This window comes from Erythrolamprus reginae, chromosome 2 (genome assembly GCF_031021105.1).
Source record: "Erythrolamprus reginae isolate rEryReg1 chromosome 2, rEryReg1.hap1, whole genome shotgun sequence".
Classification (NCBI taxonomy): domain Eukaryota; kingdom Metazoa; phylum Chordata; class Lepidosauria; order Squamata; family Dipsadidae; genus Erythrolamprus; species Erythrolamprus reginae.
In genome coordinates, this window is record NC_091951.1 from 333,870,871 (window position 1) to 333,888,945 (window position 18,075).

Here is an 18,075-nt window from a genome sequence, read left to right on the forward strand (position 1 = left end):
ATTCAACCTAATTCATTTCAACTACTATCATACTCAACCATCAGCCAGAGCAGAGTATCAACGCTCAATGGCCCCAGGCCTGCCAGCAAAGGTGTGTTTTAAAACTTTTCAAAAAAGCCAGGAGAGTGGAGGGCAGTGCGACTCTCCAGGGGGAGTTGGTTCCCAAGTACTGGAGCCACCACAGAGAAGGCCCTTCCCCTAGGCCCCATCAGTCGACATTGCTTGGCTGATGGGGCCTGGGGAAGGTCAACTCTGTGGGATCTGACCGGCCGCTGGGATACGTGAGGCCGGCGACGGTCTCGTAAGTACTCTGGTCCTAAGGCATGTAGGGCTTTATAGGTGTTAACCAACACTTTAAATTGCATCCGGAGACCAATCATTAGCCCATGCAGCTCACGGAGTGATAGTGATACATGGGCATACCTTGGTAAAGCCATGATGGCTCTCGTGGCTGCGTTTTGGACTAACTGCAGTCTCCGAACATTCTTTAAATGCATAATTTATCCACAGCATACATAATTTTGTACATATCAATCACATTACTTCTCATTTGCATGCTTTCGAGATTAAAAAACCCTAAACGTTGCAATATTCTCTCATAGAGAAGCCACACTTCATAGGGTACTTTAACTTCAAATATCTTTTGATTAAAACTAATTAGCCTTCTCTGTGGCAGCCCCGGCTCTCTGGAACCAACTCCCCCCAAAGATTAGAATTGCCCCCACCCTCCTTGCCTTTCGTAAGCTGCTTAAAACCCACCTCTGCCATCAGGCATGGGGGACTTGAGACCCTCTTCCCCCCAGCCTTTACAATTCTATGCATGGTATGTATGTATGTATGTATGTATGTATGTATGTATGTATGTATGTATGTTTGGGTTTTTTTATATTAATGGGTTTTTAATTGTTTCTAACATCAGACTACTATTGTACACTGCTTTATTGTTGCTGTTAGCCGCCCCGAGTCTCCGGAGAGGGGCGGCATACAAATCCAATCAATCAATCAATAAATAAATAAATAAATAAACAAACAAACAAACAAACAAAGCGTACACCAGCGTCATGATGGAATAGGATTTTCCAAAGTGTCAGGAGAAGAACTTTTTTTTGCCATATAAAAACTGGATGCTTGAATATGTAATCTTGCCTTCTTGGTTTTCTTGGGAAGGCCCTTTGATCAAAGAATAAACAAAAAGTCTGTTTCTGTTCATTTGGCACCTGTGGAATTACTTTGTAAATTTTTCTCACAGCTAGATATTCCCTATTTTGGGTACTGAAAAGCCTGCAAGAAAAACAACCAAGCTCAGTGAACATGAATGACCCCTCATTTCAACCCTGAGCATGAAATATTCTCTTTTATTTTTCAGAAGTTGTTATTCTCTAGATGTGATTGTGCAGCCATAACTACGAAGGCATAATAATAACAATTGCCAGTGCAAATTTCCTGCAGGATCTTTTCATCCCAGGATTTTGATCCATGTACTGATGAAGTCTTGAATCTGTCATCTATCAGGATTTAAGAAGTAAAAGGGGGAAAACCTGTATAGCCTTGCTTCCCTCCTCTCCTACCTAAAATGTTTATTTTAGCTACTGCAATTTTTTTTTGAATACCAATTTCATTATTAAATAAACATAAGCAACAATCTCTCATATTTTTCAAGAAAAGGACAAACTCTTAAGTAAGTGATTAATGAACAAAGATAATAGAAGGAAAGGGGGGGAAAGCTAATAAAATTTCCTCTTTGAAGATGATTTATTATAGTTTACCATATTTTTTATTTTGTTTCAGCATTTTGCCTTTCTATTTTATTTTATTTTATTTTATTGCTATTAGTTTGAAAAATGTAAAGTGAACCTATTTCATTATATTTTTATTACAAAATGTCATATTATTTAAAAAGGGAAATTGTTCCAGCTGCTTTGCTGGGCATATTTGCTCCCTAAATTATATAAACTCAGAGCAAATATAGCTGCTCTGATCAGGCTTAGTTTTTCTCAAGTAATCCTGCCTGCTTCAATTGCCTCTTGGTACTGTTGAGTTCCCCTATTTCTTTCTTTCTCCTGATGTTCTGCCTATAGAGATGAAGATGAAAGTGTTATTTTCCTGTCTGTGAAAGGGGTAGGTGAAGGATGTCACCTAGCTAAGTATATCCTACCAAGAGAAGGGCCAGAGAACAAATGGTCTCTGTTATATAGAATAGAGTAGAACAGAACAGAATAGAATTCTTTATTGGCCGAGTGTGATTGGACACACAAGGAATTTGTCTTTGGTGCATATGCTCTCAGTGTACATAAAAGAAAAGATACATTTGTCAAGAATCATGAGGTACAACACTTAATGATTGTCATAGGGTATAAATAAGCAATCAGGAAACAATATTAATATAAATCTTAAGGATACAAGCAACACGTTACAGTCATAAAGTTATTAGTGGGAGGAGATGGGTGACAGGAATGATGAGAAGACTAACAATAATAGTAATGCACTTTGAAATTATGGAGGTAAGGATGAATATGTATAATGAAAATAAACTGAAGAAACTGATGGAACGATGGGACATGGTGAGAGATTATATGGCAAGTAGAATTTGTGCTCTAGCCATAAAAAATAAATTAGAATCACTCTTTGATATGTAAATGAAATGCAGATCCTAGCTTAGAAGAATGTTAAAGATGTTTGTACAGACCCTCAAATTGGTGGTGGGGTAGGTATGTTGTTAGGTGGTGGGTGCACCCTCACAGGGCACTGTTTTATGTTGTATGATGTGCAGTCTGTGTGTGTAATATTAAAAAAAAACTAATAATTTTTTTTAAAAAAAGTAATGCAACCTTAGTGAATAGTTTGACAGTGGTGAGGGAATTATTTGTTTAGCAGAGTGATGGCATTCAGAAAAAAACTCTTCTGTCGAGTTGTTCTGGTGCATGGTGCTATATAGCAGTGTTTCCCAACCTTGGCAACTTGAAGAGATCTGGACTTCAACTCCCAGAATTCCCCAGACAGTGAATGCTGGCTGGGGAATTCTGGGAGTTGAAGTCCAGATCTCTTCAAGTTGCCAAGGTTGGGAAACACTGCTCTATAGCATTGTTTTGAGGATAGGAGTTGAAACAATTTATGTCCAGAATGTGAGGAGTCAGTAAATATTTTCACCACCCTTCTTTTGACTTATGCAGTATACAGGTCCCCAATGGAAGGCAGGTTGGCAGCAATTGTTTTTTTCGGCAGTTCTGATTATCCTCTGAAGTCTGTGTCTGTCTTGCTGAGTTGCATGTATTGATCTAAATATAGTTCATAAAATCATCTACCACAATGTCCTAATAGTCAGTTAATACTTCAGCTTCAATCGCAACAACACACATGCACAAAATAGATTGAACTCAATGTAAACCGCTCAAAACACGACTGCAGAAAATACGACTTCAGCAACAGGGTGATCAATACATGGAATGCACTACCTGACTCTGTGGTTTGTTCCCCAAACCCCAAAAACTTTAACCTTACACTCTCTACTTCACCCCATTCCTAAGAAGTCTGTAGGGGGCGTGCATAAGCGCACCATCGTGTTTACTGTCCCTATCCTGCTGTCCTATTGTCCAAATTTACCTATACCTATTTTGCTTTTGTTTATGTTTATACCATACCTATTATCTTGTTCTGCCGGCGTGTTTCAACCGCCCTTAATTACAGGGTAATTAGTCCAGGAAGACACACACCACACAATAACAGGAAAACCCAAAAGTTTTTATAAACAGAAAAACAGAAACAGCTCCCTTTTTAAATGTCAAAGGGATTTTCTGGTACACACAAGGCACAGGTTAAATGCAGTCCAATTTCTCACCCAATAACTGGGAAATTGAGTCCAATTCTAAAGTCCAGAGAGTCCACACACAATCTTGAACAGCACAAAAACCACGATCTTGATGAAACAATGAATCAGATAAACTGCCACAAGGCTAAACCAGGCACACTGTTCTTTTTATCTGTAGCACTAATTACAGCAGCCCCACCCAACCACAGGTGGTCTCATTTTCTCTTGTAATAATCCTTCAGTTGTTGTCTCCTATGCATCACTCTATGCATGCGTGGATGTGTCATTAATTCTTGTTCAGAATCCAAGGATGATACAGATGATTGATCTCCTCCTGGGCTGCCTGCCAAACTCCCCTCTTCCCTGTCACTCATGCTTCCTTGGTCAGAGGAGGCTTCGTCAGCAGATTACATGGGGCGCAAAACAGGCCTGCGGTATGTGGATGTTTCCCCCACATCCACATGCACATTCCTTGGGGCAGGAGCTGGACCACAACATTATGTTATAAACATTTTGATAAACAAACAAACAAACTAGTCCATGTAACATTTTGAGTCCGTGAGAAAGATATATCTGTTATTTATGCTACCTTCACAGAAAGTACATTCAACCGTATTTGATTTTTGCTTGTTTGTTTCAGAAACATCAAACTTTTTCAAACAGCAAGAACTTCGAAGGATGAAGTGGGAAAGGAACCGTGTGACACCAAGAACAACCTCCCGGCGTTCTGTCAGTAGAGAAAGATGGGTGGAGACTTTGGTAGTTGCTGATAGTAAAATGATTGAATACCACGGAAGCGAAAATGTGGAATCTTATATCCTCACTATCATAAATATGGTGGGTCATAGGACTTATTTCTATCGGGGTGAATTTGAATTTGATTTGATTTCGATTCTATTTGATTCAGTTCAATGAATGTGATTGTCCCCTATATTTAATTATTTTCTCCTGTCATCTTAAAAATAGAGTGATGCTTTTGTGGAAGCACAGTTCTTTGTGCTAAATATACCTGAAAATGTGGGACAAATACACATGGGGAAAACAGCGTAAAATTTTGACTCAAAATGTTTTAGCAAAAGCAGCAACACTTCCAGCTCATCTAAGCAACTTAATCCTTATCCATAGCAACCAAAACTCTGTATAAGTTTGCCTTGCATTTTGCTCAATTTGCTTCAGTTATTATATGTTCCAGTACAGTGATACCTCGTCTTACAAACGCCTCGTCATACAAACTTTTCAAGATACAAACCCGGGATTTAAGATTTTTTTGCCTCTTCTTACAAACTATTTTTACCTTACAAACCCACCACCACCGCTGGGATGCCCCGCCTCCGGACTTCCGTTGCCAGCGAAGCACCCATTTTTGCACTGCTGGGATTCCCCTGAGGCTCCCCTCCATGGGAAACACCACCTCCGAACTTCCATGTTTTTGTGATGCCGCAGGGGAATCCCAGCAGGGGAATCCCAGAATCGAAAAAATGAGCACTTTGCTGGCAACAGAAGTCTGGAGGTGGGGTTTCCCATGGAGGGGAGCCTCAGGAGAATCCCAGCAGCGCAAAAACGGGTGCTTCGGCTGGCAAAAGGGGTGGATTTTGGGCTTGCACGCATTAATAGTTTTTCCATTGATTTCTATGGGAAACATTGTTTCATCTTACAAACTTTTCACCTTAAAAACCTCGTCTTGGAACCAATTAAGTTTGTAAAACAAGGTATCACTGTAATTCCCATTTGACATCAAAGGACCGCTTTCTTTTCCTTTGTCTCTTCCTGTTAATGACTACTTCACCTTCAACCACAGCAATACATGAGCACGCAGTAGATTCAAACTAAATGTAAACTACTCCAAACTTGACTGCAGAAAATACGACTTCAGCAATAGAGTGTATTGCCTGGAATGCACTACCTGACTCTGTGGTTTCATCCCCAAATCCCCCAAAACATTAACCTTAGACTGTCTACAGTTATTATTATTATTATTATTTATTCGATTTGTATGCCGCCCCTCTCCGAAGACTCGGAGTTGACCTCTTCCCGTTTCTAAGAGGTCTGTAAGGGGCATGCATAAGCGCACCATTGTGCCTACCGTCCCTGTCCTACCGTCCTATTGTCCTTTTTTATCATTACTTTTTACTTATGTTATGTTTATACAACCTACTGCCCTATACATGGTTGGCAAATAATAAATAAATAAATAAATAAATACAGAAAGAAAGAAAGAATGAAAGAATGAAAGAAAGAAAGAAAGAAATGAATCAATGAATCAATCAATGAATCAATGAATCAATCAATGAATCAATGAATCAATCAATAAAATTTAGCTTGTAAATTCTTTGGAGAAAGGAATTATTTTTTATAAGCTGTCAGATACTTTGATGTTGACCGATGGTGTTCATGGGACTGAGGAGCATGTGTCCAAAAAAGTCAAGATATTGGCCACAACCATGCAATCAAAGCACATTAAAAAAAGGTGGAGCTTCAATATTTATTTATTTATTTTATTATTTGGATTTGTATGCCGCCCCTCTCCGAAGACTCGGGGCGGTAGTAGGGTTGTAGTTGTCATCTTGACTTCTTTGGCACTCTTCCACAGAGATCTCATCACTATTAGGAAAAAATACTGAACAAGAAGTATCTGCTAACTTCATATTGCCTGGCTTTGATTTAGGTGGCAGGATTATTCCATGATCCAAGCATTGGCAACGCGATCCATATTGTGCTTGTTCGGCTTATTCTTCTTGAAGAAGAGGAGGTAAGAACTTGGTCTCCTGGTTAATCCTTGCCTTGGTCATGTCATTGAAGGAAGATGCTTGAAGGAAAGAGTGAGTTTTTAGGGTCTTGCAAAAGAACAGAAGGGTTCTTTCACAAGACATGATGTTCCATAAGGTAAGCATTGCAACACAGAAGTAGGGTATGAATGACCATCACAAAGGCCTCCAGTTCCAGAAATGGGTGCAATTGGAATACAGTGTTCCCTTGATTTTCGCGGGGGATGCATTCCAAGACCGCCCGCAAAAGTCAAATTTCCGCGAAGTAGAGATGTGGAAGTAAATACACCATTTTTGGCTATGGACAGTATCACAAGCCTTCCCTTAACACTTTAAACCCCTAAATTGCAATTTCCCATTCCCTTAACAACCATTTACTCACCATTGTTACTGGTACTCACCATTGAATAAGACACTTAGTGATCCTGATATTTATAAACATAATTATTTATTAACAATAATTATTTTATTTGTTATTTATTTGAAAAAAATTATTAGTTTGGCGATGACATATGATGTCGTCGGGCAGGAGAAACCGTGGTATAGGGGAAAAAACCGCGAAGTATTTTTTAATTAATATTTTTTGAAAAACTGTGGTATAGGCCAGTGTTTCCCAACCTTGGCAACTTGAAGATATCTGGACTTCAACTCCCAGAATTCCCCAGCCAGCGAATGCTGGCTGGGGAATTCTGGGAGTTGAAGTCCAAATATCTTCAAGTTGCCAAGGTTGGGAAACACTGGTATAGGCTATTTGCGAAGTTTGAACCCGCAAAAATCGAGGGAACACTGTACAATAAATCCTGGGCTCCAAGAACACCATAGTTGGGGACTGCAGCCAAGAAATTAAAAGACCCCTGCTCAGTAATGGGCAGCCAAAATTTTTACTGCCACACTGTGGGTGTGGCTTATTTTGTGGGTGTGGCTTGAGGGTCATGTGACTGGGTAGGAGTGGCTTGCTGGCCATGTGACCAGGTGGGAGTGGCTTGAACGATAATCATCATGCAAGTGAACTGTTAAGTCCTCAACTTACAACCTCACCAGTGTCACTCTCTAGGGTGACAATTTGCTTTGTGTTTCCCACGCTCTCCTTCCTGGGTCACCCCCTGCCTCAGGCTGGATAGCTAGGCGAATGGGTGCCAATCAGCTGTTGAGAAAAGAGGAGGGAGGAAAAGGGCCCCCTGCAACTCCTGTAGGTGCTGGTCTCCCTGCCGCTTTCCGAGGAGGAGAAGGAGGATGGGAGGGAGGATGGTCAGCTGGAGCTGGGTACACACCCATTCTGCCTGGTGCCCACCCGTGCGCTTGCTCCTGGGGTGGAAAGCTATGGCAAATCTAGACAGAATACTAAAAAGCAGAAACATCACCCTGCCAAAAAAAGTATGTACAGTGGTACCTCAACATACGAGTTTAATTCGTGCCAGACCCGAGCTCGTATGTCGATCAATTCACATCTCGAACGAATGCCTTTAGACTTTGCTTTTCGCGCAGAGATAACTGGAAACATGGAATTCTTGCGCCACCTAGTGGACGCTCGGCTCGTATCCCGAATTTGAGCTCGGGTGTCGAACAGAAATTTTGCTCGCATCTTGGCTCGTAACTTGGAATACTCGCATGTGGAGCAGCTCGTATCTAGAGGTACTACTGTATAGACAACGCTATGGTTTTCTCAGTTGCAATGTATGTCTGTGAAAGTTGGACCATAAGAAAGGCTGAGTGCCAAAGAATTGAGGCCTTTGAACTATTTTTAAATAATGATAGGGTTTTATATGTTTTTTAATATTAGATTTGTTCCACTACTATATTGTTTTTATTACTGTTGTGAGCCGCCCCGAGTCTTCGGAGAGGGGCGGCATACAAATCTAATTAATAATAATAATAATAATAATAATAATAATAATAATAATAATAATAATGGTGCTGGAGAAGACTCCTGCAAATCCCTTGGACTGCAAGGCAATCAAACCGGTTCAGTCCCAGAGGAGATCAATCCTGACTGCTCTTTAGAAGGCCAGATCCTGAAGATGAAACTTAAATACTTTGGCCACCTAATGAGAAGGAAGGACTCACTGGAGAAGAGCTTAAGGCTGAGAAAGATTGAGGGCAAAAGAAAAAAGGAATGAAAGAGAATGAGGTGGCTGGATGGAGTCACTGAAGCAGTCAGCATGAGCTTGAATGAGCTCCAGAGGATGGTAGAGGACAGGAAGTCTTGGAGGAACATTGTCCATGGGGGCCATGATGGGTTGGACACAGAAGTGAAATCCAGCAGGTTCTAACAGGTTCTGGAGAACCGCTAACAGAAACTGTGAGTAGTTTAGAGAACCGGCATATACCACCTCTGGCTGGCCTGGGAATGGGGATTTTGCAATATCCTTCCCCCACAGGAGTGGGGAGATTTTGCAATATCCTTCCTCTGCTGTGCTCACCAAGCCACACCCACTAAGCCACACCCACAGAACCAGTAGTAAAAAATAGCAATAGCATTTAGATTTCAAAAAAATTGGACTTTATTTATTATTTATTTATTTATTCAATTTTTATGCCGCCCTTCTCCTTAGACTCAGGGCGGCTTACAACATGTTAGCAATAGCATTTTTTAAACAGAGCTAGGCTATTGCCCCCACAATCCAGGTCCTCATTTTACCCACCTCGGAAGGATGGAAGGCTGAGCCGGTGATGAGATTTGAACCGCTGACCTACAGATCTACAAGTCAGCTTCAGTGGCCTGCAGTACAGCACTCTACCTGCTGCGCCACCCCAGCTCACCCCGACTTTACCACTGGTTGGACCTGACTTTGCAACTAACAACAACAATAACAACAATGTTCTTCTCAGCCAACTTTTGCAAAGGATCCAACCTTTTATTTTTCCTCTTCAGAAGTGCACTCTGTAGAAGAAGAGTTAGTATTAATTCCATTATGCCTGCTTTCAAATAAGATAAAATGCTATAAATTTATCATTATGTTTCTCCTATCCTTTAGTTCAGGGATAACATTTGTTTCAAAAGTAGAAAAAAATAATGTTCTAACTTAAGAAAGATATTGCAGTTTCTTTTTTTGTTTTTTTTTTCATTTTGTGAAAGTTCTCAATTTTTCCTATTGCATTGTTATTTTATCTCTACCCTGATCTATCTTCACTAATAACCCCCTTTTTAATCACATGCCAGGATTCAATAAATTACACTCATATCTCTCACTTCATGCAATGGCAATATTTATCAAAACTAAATTAATTTGCCAGGCTTTGTAATAATGGCAGATACTGATAGTATTCCGACAAGATAATTCATTTCCCCATCTCTTTATAGCAAGGACTGAAAATCACCCACCATGCAGATAAGACTTTAGCCAGCTTTTGTAAATGGCAAAAGAGTATCAACCCGAAATTGGACACAAACCCACTTCACCATGATGTAGCTGTACTTCTTACCAGGTAGGATGGTCTCCTTATGTATGGGTTCTTGTTCTATTTCTGAATGAGATAAAGATAGCCATTGGCCCAAAGGTGCTTACTTTTCCAGGAGACAACTAGACTTTTTTGTTTTTCCTTCTGACGTCTGGCTTCTCATCCAAATTACTCATCCAAATTACTAAACTATCCAGCTTTGACAGGATAGTGAAAAACCTCTTAGTGCCATGATGGTGAACCTAAGGCATGTCTGTCGTAGGTGGCACAAAGATAAGGTGTCCAGACGTCCTGCTTTCCGTGGGGCAGTCACGCCTTTTCATAATCTGTCTCGCGTCCCGCAGTTTCAAAAACATCCCAATTTTCTTTCTTTCTTTCTTTCTTTCTTTCTTTCTTTCTTCCTTTCTTTCTTTCTTCCTTCCTCTCTCTCTCTCTCTCTCTTTCTCTCTCTTTCCTCTATGGTGATGGTGGAAGGAAATGGCGAAGTGTCTTGGGGTCATCCTGGACGGGTTGTACTTCCTGTGTCACCCAGCTCAGGGTAGGCCTCATACTCGCGATGAGCTTCCTGAAGAATTCTTCTTGGGAACCGAGTGAGGGGATTGGGCTCTTACTAAGGCCATGCTTGCAGGATACGGCCTGGGCACCGGCAGCCAGTACATCACCAAGAGGTGAGGGCGTGAGAGAGAGAGAGAAATAAAGAAATTTTTCTTTGCAAACACCACCACCACCACTCCTGTCAATGGTGTCCTGCTTTATCAATCCTAAAATCTGGTCACTTTACACAAAGAGCCATATCAGAGGGCACACAAGATGTTGCCTATGTTGCTACAGTGTGTGTCAGCTGATTTTCGGCCTTGGGGAAGGCCATTTCCCCCTCAGGAGGGAAGCTTCCCTGAAACCCCCAAGTGCAAAAAACTGCCCAATGGGAAACTGGATGTTTGGGAAGAAAAATTCCAGTTTTCCCGTTGTCTGTTTTTTGCACTCCAGGGCTTCAAGAAGCTTCCTTGAACTCTCCAGAGTGCAAAAAACAGCACAACAAGCAAACCAGAAGACAGTTTTTCTGAACTTCTGGTTTGCCCATTTGCCTGTTTTTCAGCATCCCAAGCTTCAGTGAGGCCTGTGTGCATGCCCAGACGTGGAGGGGATTGTATGCATATAGAATAGAATAGAATAGAATAGAATGGAATGGGATGGGATGGGATGGGATGGGATGGGATGGGATAGGATAGGATAGAATAGAATAGAATAGAATAGAATAGAATTCTTTATTGGCCAAGTGTGATTGAATACACAAGGAATTTGTCTTTGGTGCATATGCTCTCAGTGTACATAAAAGAAAAGATACATTTGTCAAGAATCAACACTTAATGATTGTCATAGCGGTCAAATAAGGAATGAAGAAACAATCAATATTAATAAAAATCTTAGGAAACAAGCAACAAGTTACAGTCATACAGTCCCAAGTGGGAGGAAAAGGCTGATAGGAATGATGAGAAAAACTAGTAGAAATAGAAGTGCAGATTTAGTAGAAAGTCTGACAGTGTTGAGGGAATTATTTGTTTAGTAGAGTGATGGCGTTTGGGAAAAAACTGTTCTTGTGTCTAGTTGTCTTGGTGTGCAGTGCTCTGTAGCAACGGTTTGAGGCTAGGAGTTGAAACAGTTTATGTCCAGGATGCGAGGGATCAGTAAATATTTTCCCCGCCCTCTTTTTGACTCGTGCAGTATACAGGTCCTCAATGGAAGGCAGGTTGGCAGCAATTGTTTTTAAAACAACAAAACATAGCAAACATGAACATACAACACATCTACAGTACAGGAAACCTCTGGGTGAGATCATCCAACAACACAGGGTTAGTTACCAACAGTACGCTGATGGTACTCAACTGTACATCTCCACCCTGTGTCAATTCAATGAAGCAGTGGCGGTGATGGGCTACTGCCTGGATTGGGGGGAACGCAGTGGGGTAGCGAAAATGGAGCTCCACCCCAGAGCACCCAATTTTCATTGAAAGATGTTGAAAGAAAATGAGGGTGTCCTGCATAAACCATGCCCACAGTATGATAGTAAAAAAATGTGTTGCCCTTCACTGCTTGTAACCTTATTTTCTGGATAACACTCGTATATTAGTGAGAAAGAAACAGCCCCATATTGATTGTATCGTACCCATAAACTATGTGGGGTTGTTTTTGTTTTGTGTGGTTCTTTTCTTCTAATTCTTAATCCTCCTTCCCATAACATTCCAGTATAATAATAATAATAATAATAATAATAATAATAATAATAATAATAGAATAGAATAGAATAGAATTTTTATTGGCCAAGTGTGATTGGACACACAAGGAATTTGTCTTGGTGCATATGCTCTCAACGTACATAAAATAAAATATACATTTGTCAAGAATCATTATTATTTATTAATATTTATTAATAATATTTATTAATAATAATAAATTTATTGTCATTGTCAAAACAACGAATTGTCACTGGCAACGAAAGTCGTGTGACACCCAGAGACCAGTCCCACCATACATAAAATCAGAATAGCTAAATTTAAAAATAGAATTAAAAATAGAATTAAAAAATAGAATAAAATGTCCCACCCACTACAAATTTCCCACCCTGAACCACTCAACCAGTTGCTCTTATCCTCTCTTAAATCAAAAGAGTAGGAAGGGGACGTTTGGGCTACTCAATCCTACCTTCAGCTCAATTCAGGAATCTAAATGAAAACATCTCCAACAGCTTCTGCTTGAATTCATTCAGTAACTGAGAACTCATCCTGTCCCCAGCTCATTAATTCACTGTCAAACAACTCTTTTACCCTTCAGTTTCCCCCCCCCTGAATTTCTCTTAGTATTTACTCATTTGAAATCCATTATTTTCTAGCTGTCATTACTCGGCTAAGCACTAACTTACCAATTTGCATATTGTCATCTCATCACCATCAGATATAAAACAATCCCTATTATACCTGCTTGCCTTTAATCTGTTCTAGATTGGGCGGTGGTGATTAGTGATGGGCAAACCCAACGGTGTTCGGGTTTGGCAAGTTCAGACGAACTTTATACAAAATTCGGCCGAACCCGAACCGAACCCGAACCCGAACGGGGAATCCCACCAAGAGATTCTGGTGGCGGAGCTTTGATGTCACGTATACCGGCAGGTTGCTAAGGACGCCAAGGTGATCACTTCCTGGATTCCATGGAATCCAGGAAGTGATCACCTTGGCGTCCTTAGCAACCTGCCGGTGACGTCAAGGCTCCGCCCCCGGAATCTCTTTGTGGGAAGGATTCCCCAGCTCATTCAAAGGGAGGTCTTCACGTAAAAATAAACATTGTTATTTTTACGTGAAAGGACACCGCAGCCCCCATGTATAGAACTATATATATATAAGCTTGGATTGTTTTTTATTGCTCCAGGCAGACATATTGTCTGACCTGGTCAGCAATAACTAAACTAATCTAGCATGGTTCACCCTCAGAGTAAATCAGTTCCTAGGTAAAAGGATTTGTGGGGAACATTTACATTCATGCCTCTGGTAATTTCTGGATCATACTGCCTAACTTTGCATCAAATTATATTCCAAAATCTTAGCAAACCTAATTAGAGCCTAATCTACTAAAAGACATAAAATGAAAGGGAAATGCTTTTGGAAAACAACTACCGTCCTTCAAAACTCTTTCCCAGATACATAAATACAGAAGCACATTTTTTTTTTGTTCATAATTATCAGTGTTGTTTGGCTACAGTAATCACAATGCTGTCTTGCTTGTGACTTTTCCCACAACAATGCTTGTTAACAATAATTGCGTATTTTTCAATACTGCTATAATGACCTGAAATCTGGGATTCACTTTGCATTTTGTAAACAGATGATGCCACATGCTGTAATGCCTCCTTTCTAATTTAGGAAGTTATAATTCAGCTCCTGAACACAGTTTATGGTAAGGATTACATAGAATGGGAATAAAAAATGTATATTTTTATTTTATTCATTCATTTGCCCAATACACAAATACATAGGAAGAAAAATAGACATGTGGTAATATATATAAGGGTGAAAGTGAACTTAGAGGAGAGGATATATGAAAGGAAGAGAATATATATGATAGGTGAAAGAAAGGAAAGACAATTGGACAGGGAATGAAAGCCACACCAGTGCACTTATGTACGCCCCTTACTGGCCTCTTAGGAACCTGGAGAGGTCAATCGCGGAGAGTCTAAGAGAGAAATGTTGGGGGTTAGGGGTTGACACAATTGAGTCCAGTAATGAGTTCCACACTTCGATAACTCGATTGTTGAAATTGTATTTTTTACAGTCAAGTTTGGAGCGGGTCGTATTAAGTTTGAATCTGTTGCGTGCTCTTGTGTTATTGCGGTTGAAGCTGAAGTAGTCATTGACCAGTAGGATGTTGCAGCATATGATCTTGTGGGCAATACTCAAATCGTGTTTTAGGCGCCATAGTTCTAGGCTTTCTAGGCCCAGGATTGTTAAGTCTATTTTCGTAGGATATTCTGTTTCGAGTGGAGGAGTGAAGGGCTCTTCTGGTGAAATATCTTGGGACATTTTCAAGGGTGTTGATGTCTGAGATGTGGTATGGGTTCCAGACAGATTGGGCAGTAGTCTAGGATGGGTCTGGCAAAAGTTTTGTAGGTTCTTGTGAGTAGTGTGAGATTGCCTGAGCAGAAGCTGCGTAGGATCAGGTTAACAACTCTAGAAGCTTTTTTGGTGATATTGTTGCAGTGGGCTTTAAGACCATGGATAATACTGACTGCAGGGAACAAAGCTGTAACAGATGTATAAGGACATTTGTTTAAAAAAGTTCATTTAGGGCAACTCATCAAGGAGCGAACCAACCTAGGACTAACAAGAAATTTCATGGCAATTAATAACAATTAATCAATGGAATGACTTACCTCCAGACTTTGTGGGTGCTCCAACACTGGACATTTTTATAAAGAGATTGGACAACCATTTGCCTGAAATCATATAGGGCAGTGATGACGAACCATTTTTTCCTCAGATCCCGAAAGAACATGGGTGCGTGCTATCACACATGGGCGAGTGCCGACACCCATAATTCAATGCCTGAGGAGGACAAAAACAGCTTCTCCCGCCCCCTGGAGGCTTGGAATGGCCTGTTTCCGAACTTCTGGTGGGCCCAGTAGGCTCGTGTTTTCCCTTAATGAACTCAATCTGTATAGTCTGGAGGACAGAAGGGAAAGGGGGGACATGATCAAAACAATTAAATATGTTAAAGGGTTAAATAAGGTTCAGGAGGGAAGTGTTTTTAATAGGAAAGTGAACACAAGAACAAGGGGACACAATCTGAGGTTAGCTGAGGAAAGATCAGAAGCAACATGAGAAAATATTATTTTACTGAAAGAGTAGTAGATCCTTGGAACAAACTTCCAGCAGAAGTGGTTGGTAAATCCACAGTAACTGAATTTAAACACGCCTGGGATAAACATATTTCCATCCTAAGATAAAATGCAGGAAATAGTATAAGGGCAGACTAGATGGACCATGAGGTCTTTTTTTGCCATCAATCTTCTATGCCCTCCCTCCCTGGAGGCTCTCTGGAAGCCAAAAATTCCCTCCCAGAGCCTCTGTGTGAATCAAAAATCAGCTGTCTGGCACACACATGCATGTTGGAGCTGAGCTAGGGCAATGGCTCGCATGCCAGCAGATATGGCTCCGCGTGCCATCTGTGGCACCCATGCCATAGGTTCGCCATCACTGGTATAGAGTTTCCTGTTTGGGCAGGGCATTGGAATAGATGACCTGCTTGTAAGGTGCCCTGAATCTACAGAGAAGGGTGGCTGAATTTGGTGGTTGAATTTATATATGGTATGCTTGTGTGTGTGTATGTTAGTATAGGGGTTTTTCTTAAATTTATATTTTAATTAATTGGATCATGTATTGGATTGTCTTTTCACTTGTTGTGAGCCGCCCCGAGTTTTCGGAGAGGGGCGGCATACAAATCCAAATAATTAATAAATAAATAAATAAATAAATAAATAAATAAATAAATAAATAAATAAATAAATAAATAAATAAATAAATAAATAAATAAATAAATAAATAAATAAATAAATAAATAAATAAATAAATAAATAAATAAATAAATAGGAATCAAATCAAGAAAGAAAGAAAGACAGAATGAATGAAAGAAATATAGAAACATAGAAGATTGACAGCAGAAAAAGACCTCATGGTCCATCTAGTCTGCCCTTATACTACTTCCTGTATTTTATCTTAGGATGCATATATGTTTATCCCAGGCATGTTTACATTCAGTTACTGTGGATTTACCAACCACGTCTGCTGGAAGTTTGTTCCAAGGATCTACTACTCTTTCAGTAAAATAATACAGTAATACCTCATCTTACGAACCTAATAGGTTCACCATCACTGATATAGGGTTCCCTGCTTGAACAGGAGGTTGAACTAGAAGACCTCCAAGATTCCTTCCAACTCTGTTATTCTGTTATGCATAATAAACAAACAAGAGCATCTATGTAATTATTGTTAACATTTTTTTTAAATGTTAACCCCTTCTCCTTGTTTCTATTATTTGGGGGATATATAAAAAGAATGTGGTTACCCAAAGGAGGAAATGCAAAGCCAAGAACTCTGGAGTTTGAACCTCTAGTCTAGAAAGCTTAGAACTACGTCGCCTAAAACACGATCTAAGTATTGCCCACAAGATCATATGCTGCAACGTTCTACCTGTCAATGACTACTTCAGCTTCAAGCGCAACAACACAAGAGCACGCAACAGATTCAAACTTAATATTAACCACTCCAAACTTGACTGTAAAAAATATGACTTCAGCAACCGAGTTGTCGAAGCGTGAAACTCATTACCTGACTCAGTAGTGTCAACCCCTAACCCCAAACATTTTTCCCTTAGACTATCCACGATTGACCTCTCCAGGTTCCTTAGAGGTCAGTAAGGGGCATGCATATGTGCACCAGTGTGCCTTCCGTCCCCTGTCCAATTGTCTCTCCTTATCTCATTTATCTTTTCTTCCTTTCAAATATGTTCACCTCTACTTTTATATCTTTTCTTCTATTCTTTTCTTTACTTATATTATTACATATCGTTCTCTTCAATGTGTATTATGTATTGGACTAACTAACTAACTAACTAACTAAATAAATAAATAAATAAACAAACAAACAAACAAATTTCTGATAAAATATGAATCTTGGTAGATCCCCAAAAGTGATGTTTGCACCAGCCAATGTATACTTTAGTTAAGAGCATTAAAAACAGTGACCCTATATTTTGACTATGGACCTGCCTTGAATATACAGGGTTTTGCTTTGTCTTTTTTTAACATCAAACTTTTTTTGCTGTGATCACAGAAAAGATCTTTGTGCTAGCATGAACCAACCTTGTGAAACATTAGGGTTGTCCCATCTCTCGGGAATGTGTCAACCACATCGGAGCTGTAACATCAATGAAGATTCTGGCCTACCTTTGGCCTTCACGATTGCCCACGAACTTGGACACAGGTAAGGATAAGTTGCTGGTGGCATTTAGCATTTAGACGTATGCATACCACTTCACAGTACTTTACAGCCAGTAAAGCCCTTCATGGCATCGGACCAGAATATCTCCGGGACCGCCTTCTGCCGCACGAATCCCAGCGACCGGTTAGGTCCCACAGAGTTGGCCTTCTCCGGGTTCCGTCGACTAAACAATGTCGTTTGGCGGGACCCAGGAGAAGAGCCTTCTCTGTGGTAGCCCCGACCCTCTGGAACCAGCTCCCCCCAGATATCAGAGTTGCCCCCACCCTCCTTGTCTTTCGCAAGCTCCTTAAAACCCACCTCTGTCGTCAGGCATGGGGGAATTGAAATTTCCCTTCCCCCTAGGCTTATAGAATTTATACATGGTATGCTTGTATGTATGAGTGGTTCTTTAAATTGAGGTTTTTTAGATTGTTTTTAATATTACATTTGTTTACATTGTCTTTTTATATTGTTGTTAGCTGCCCCGAGTCTTCGGAGAGGGGCGGCATACAAATCTAATAAATACAAATACAAAATACAAATACAGTAACGGGCAGCCAAAATTTTTACTGCCACACTGTGG

At 40.3% G+C, this 18,075-nt stretch overlaps 1 protein-coding gene across 1 annotated transcript in view; it reads left to right on the plus strand.

Moving 5' to 3' along the window:
* The window catches only part of ADAMTS12 (ADAM metallopeptidase with thrombospondin type 1 motif 12), a 229,634-nt gene that overhangs the window by 128,922 nt on the left and 82,637 nt on the right, over positions 1–18,075 (plus strand). The window contains exons 4-7 of the mRNA XM_070743485.1: positions 4,446–4,642; positions 6,471–6,554; positions 9,872–9,996; positions 17,346–17,495. Coding sequence (XP_070599586.1) covers positions 4,446–4,642; positions 6,471–6,554; positions 9,872–9,996; positions 17,346–17,495 — 556 coding nt within the window. The remainder of the gene's footprint in view (positions 1–4,445; positions 4,643–6,470; positions 6,555–9,871; positions 9,997–17,345; positions 17,496–18,075) is intronic.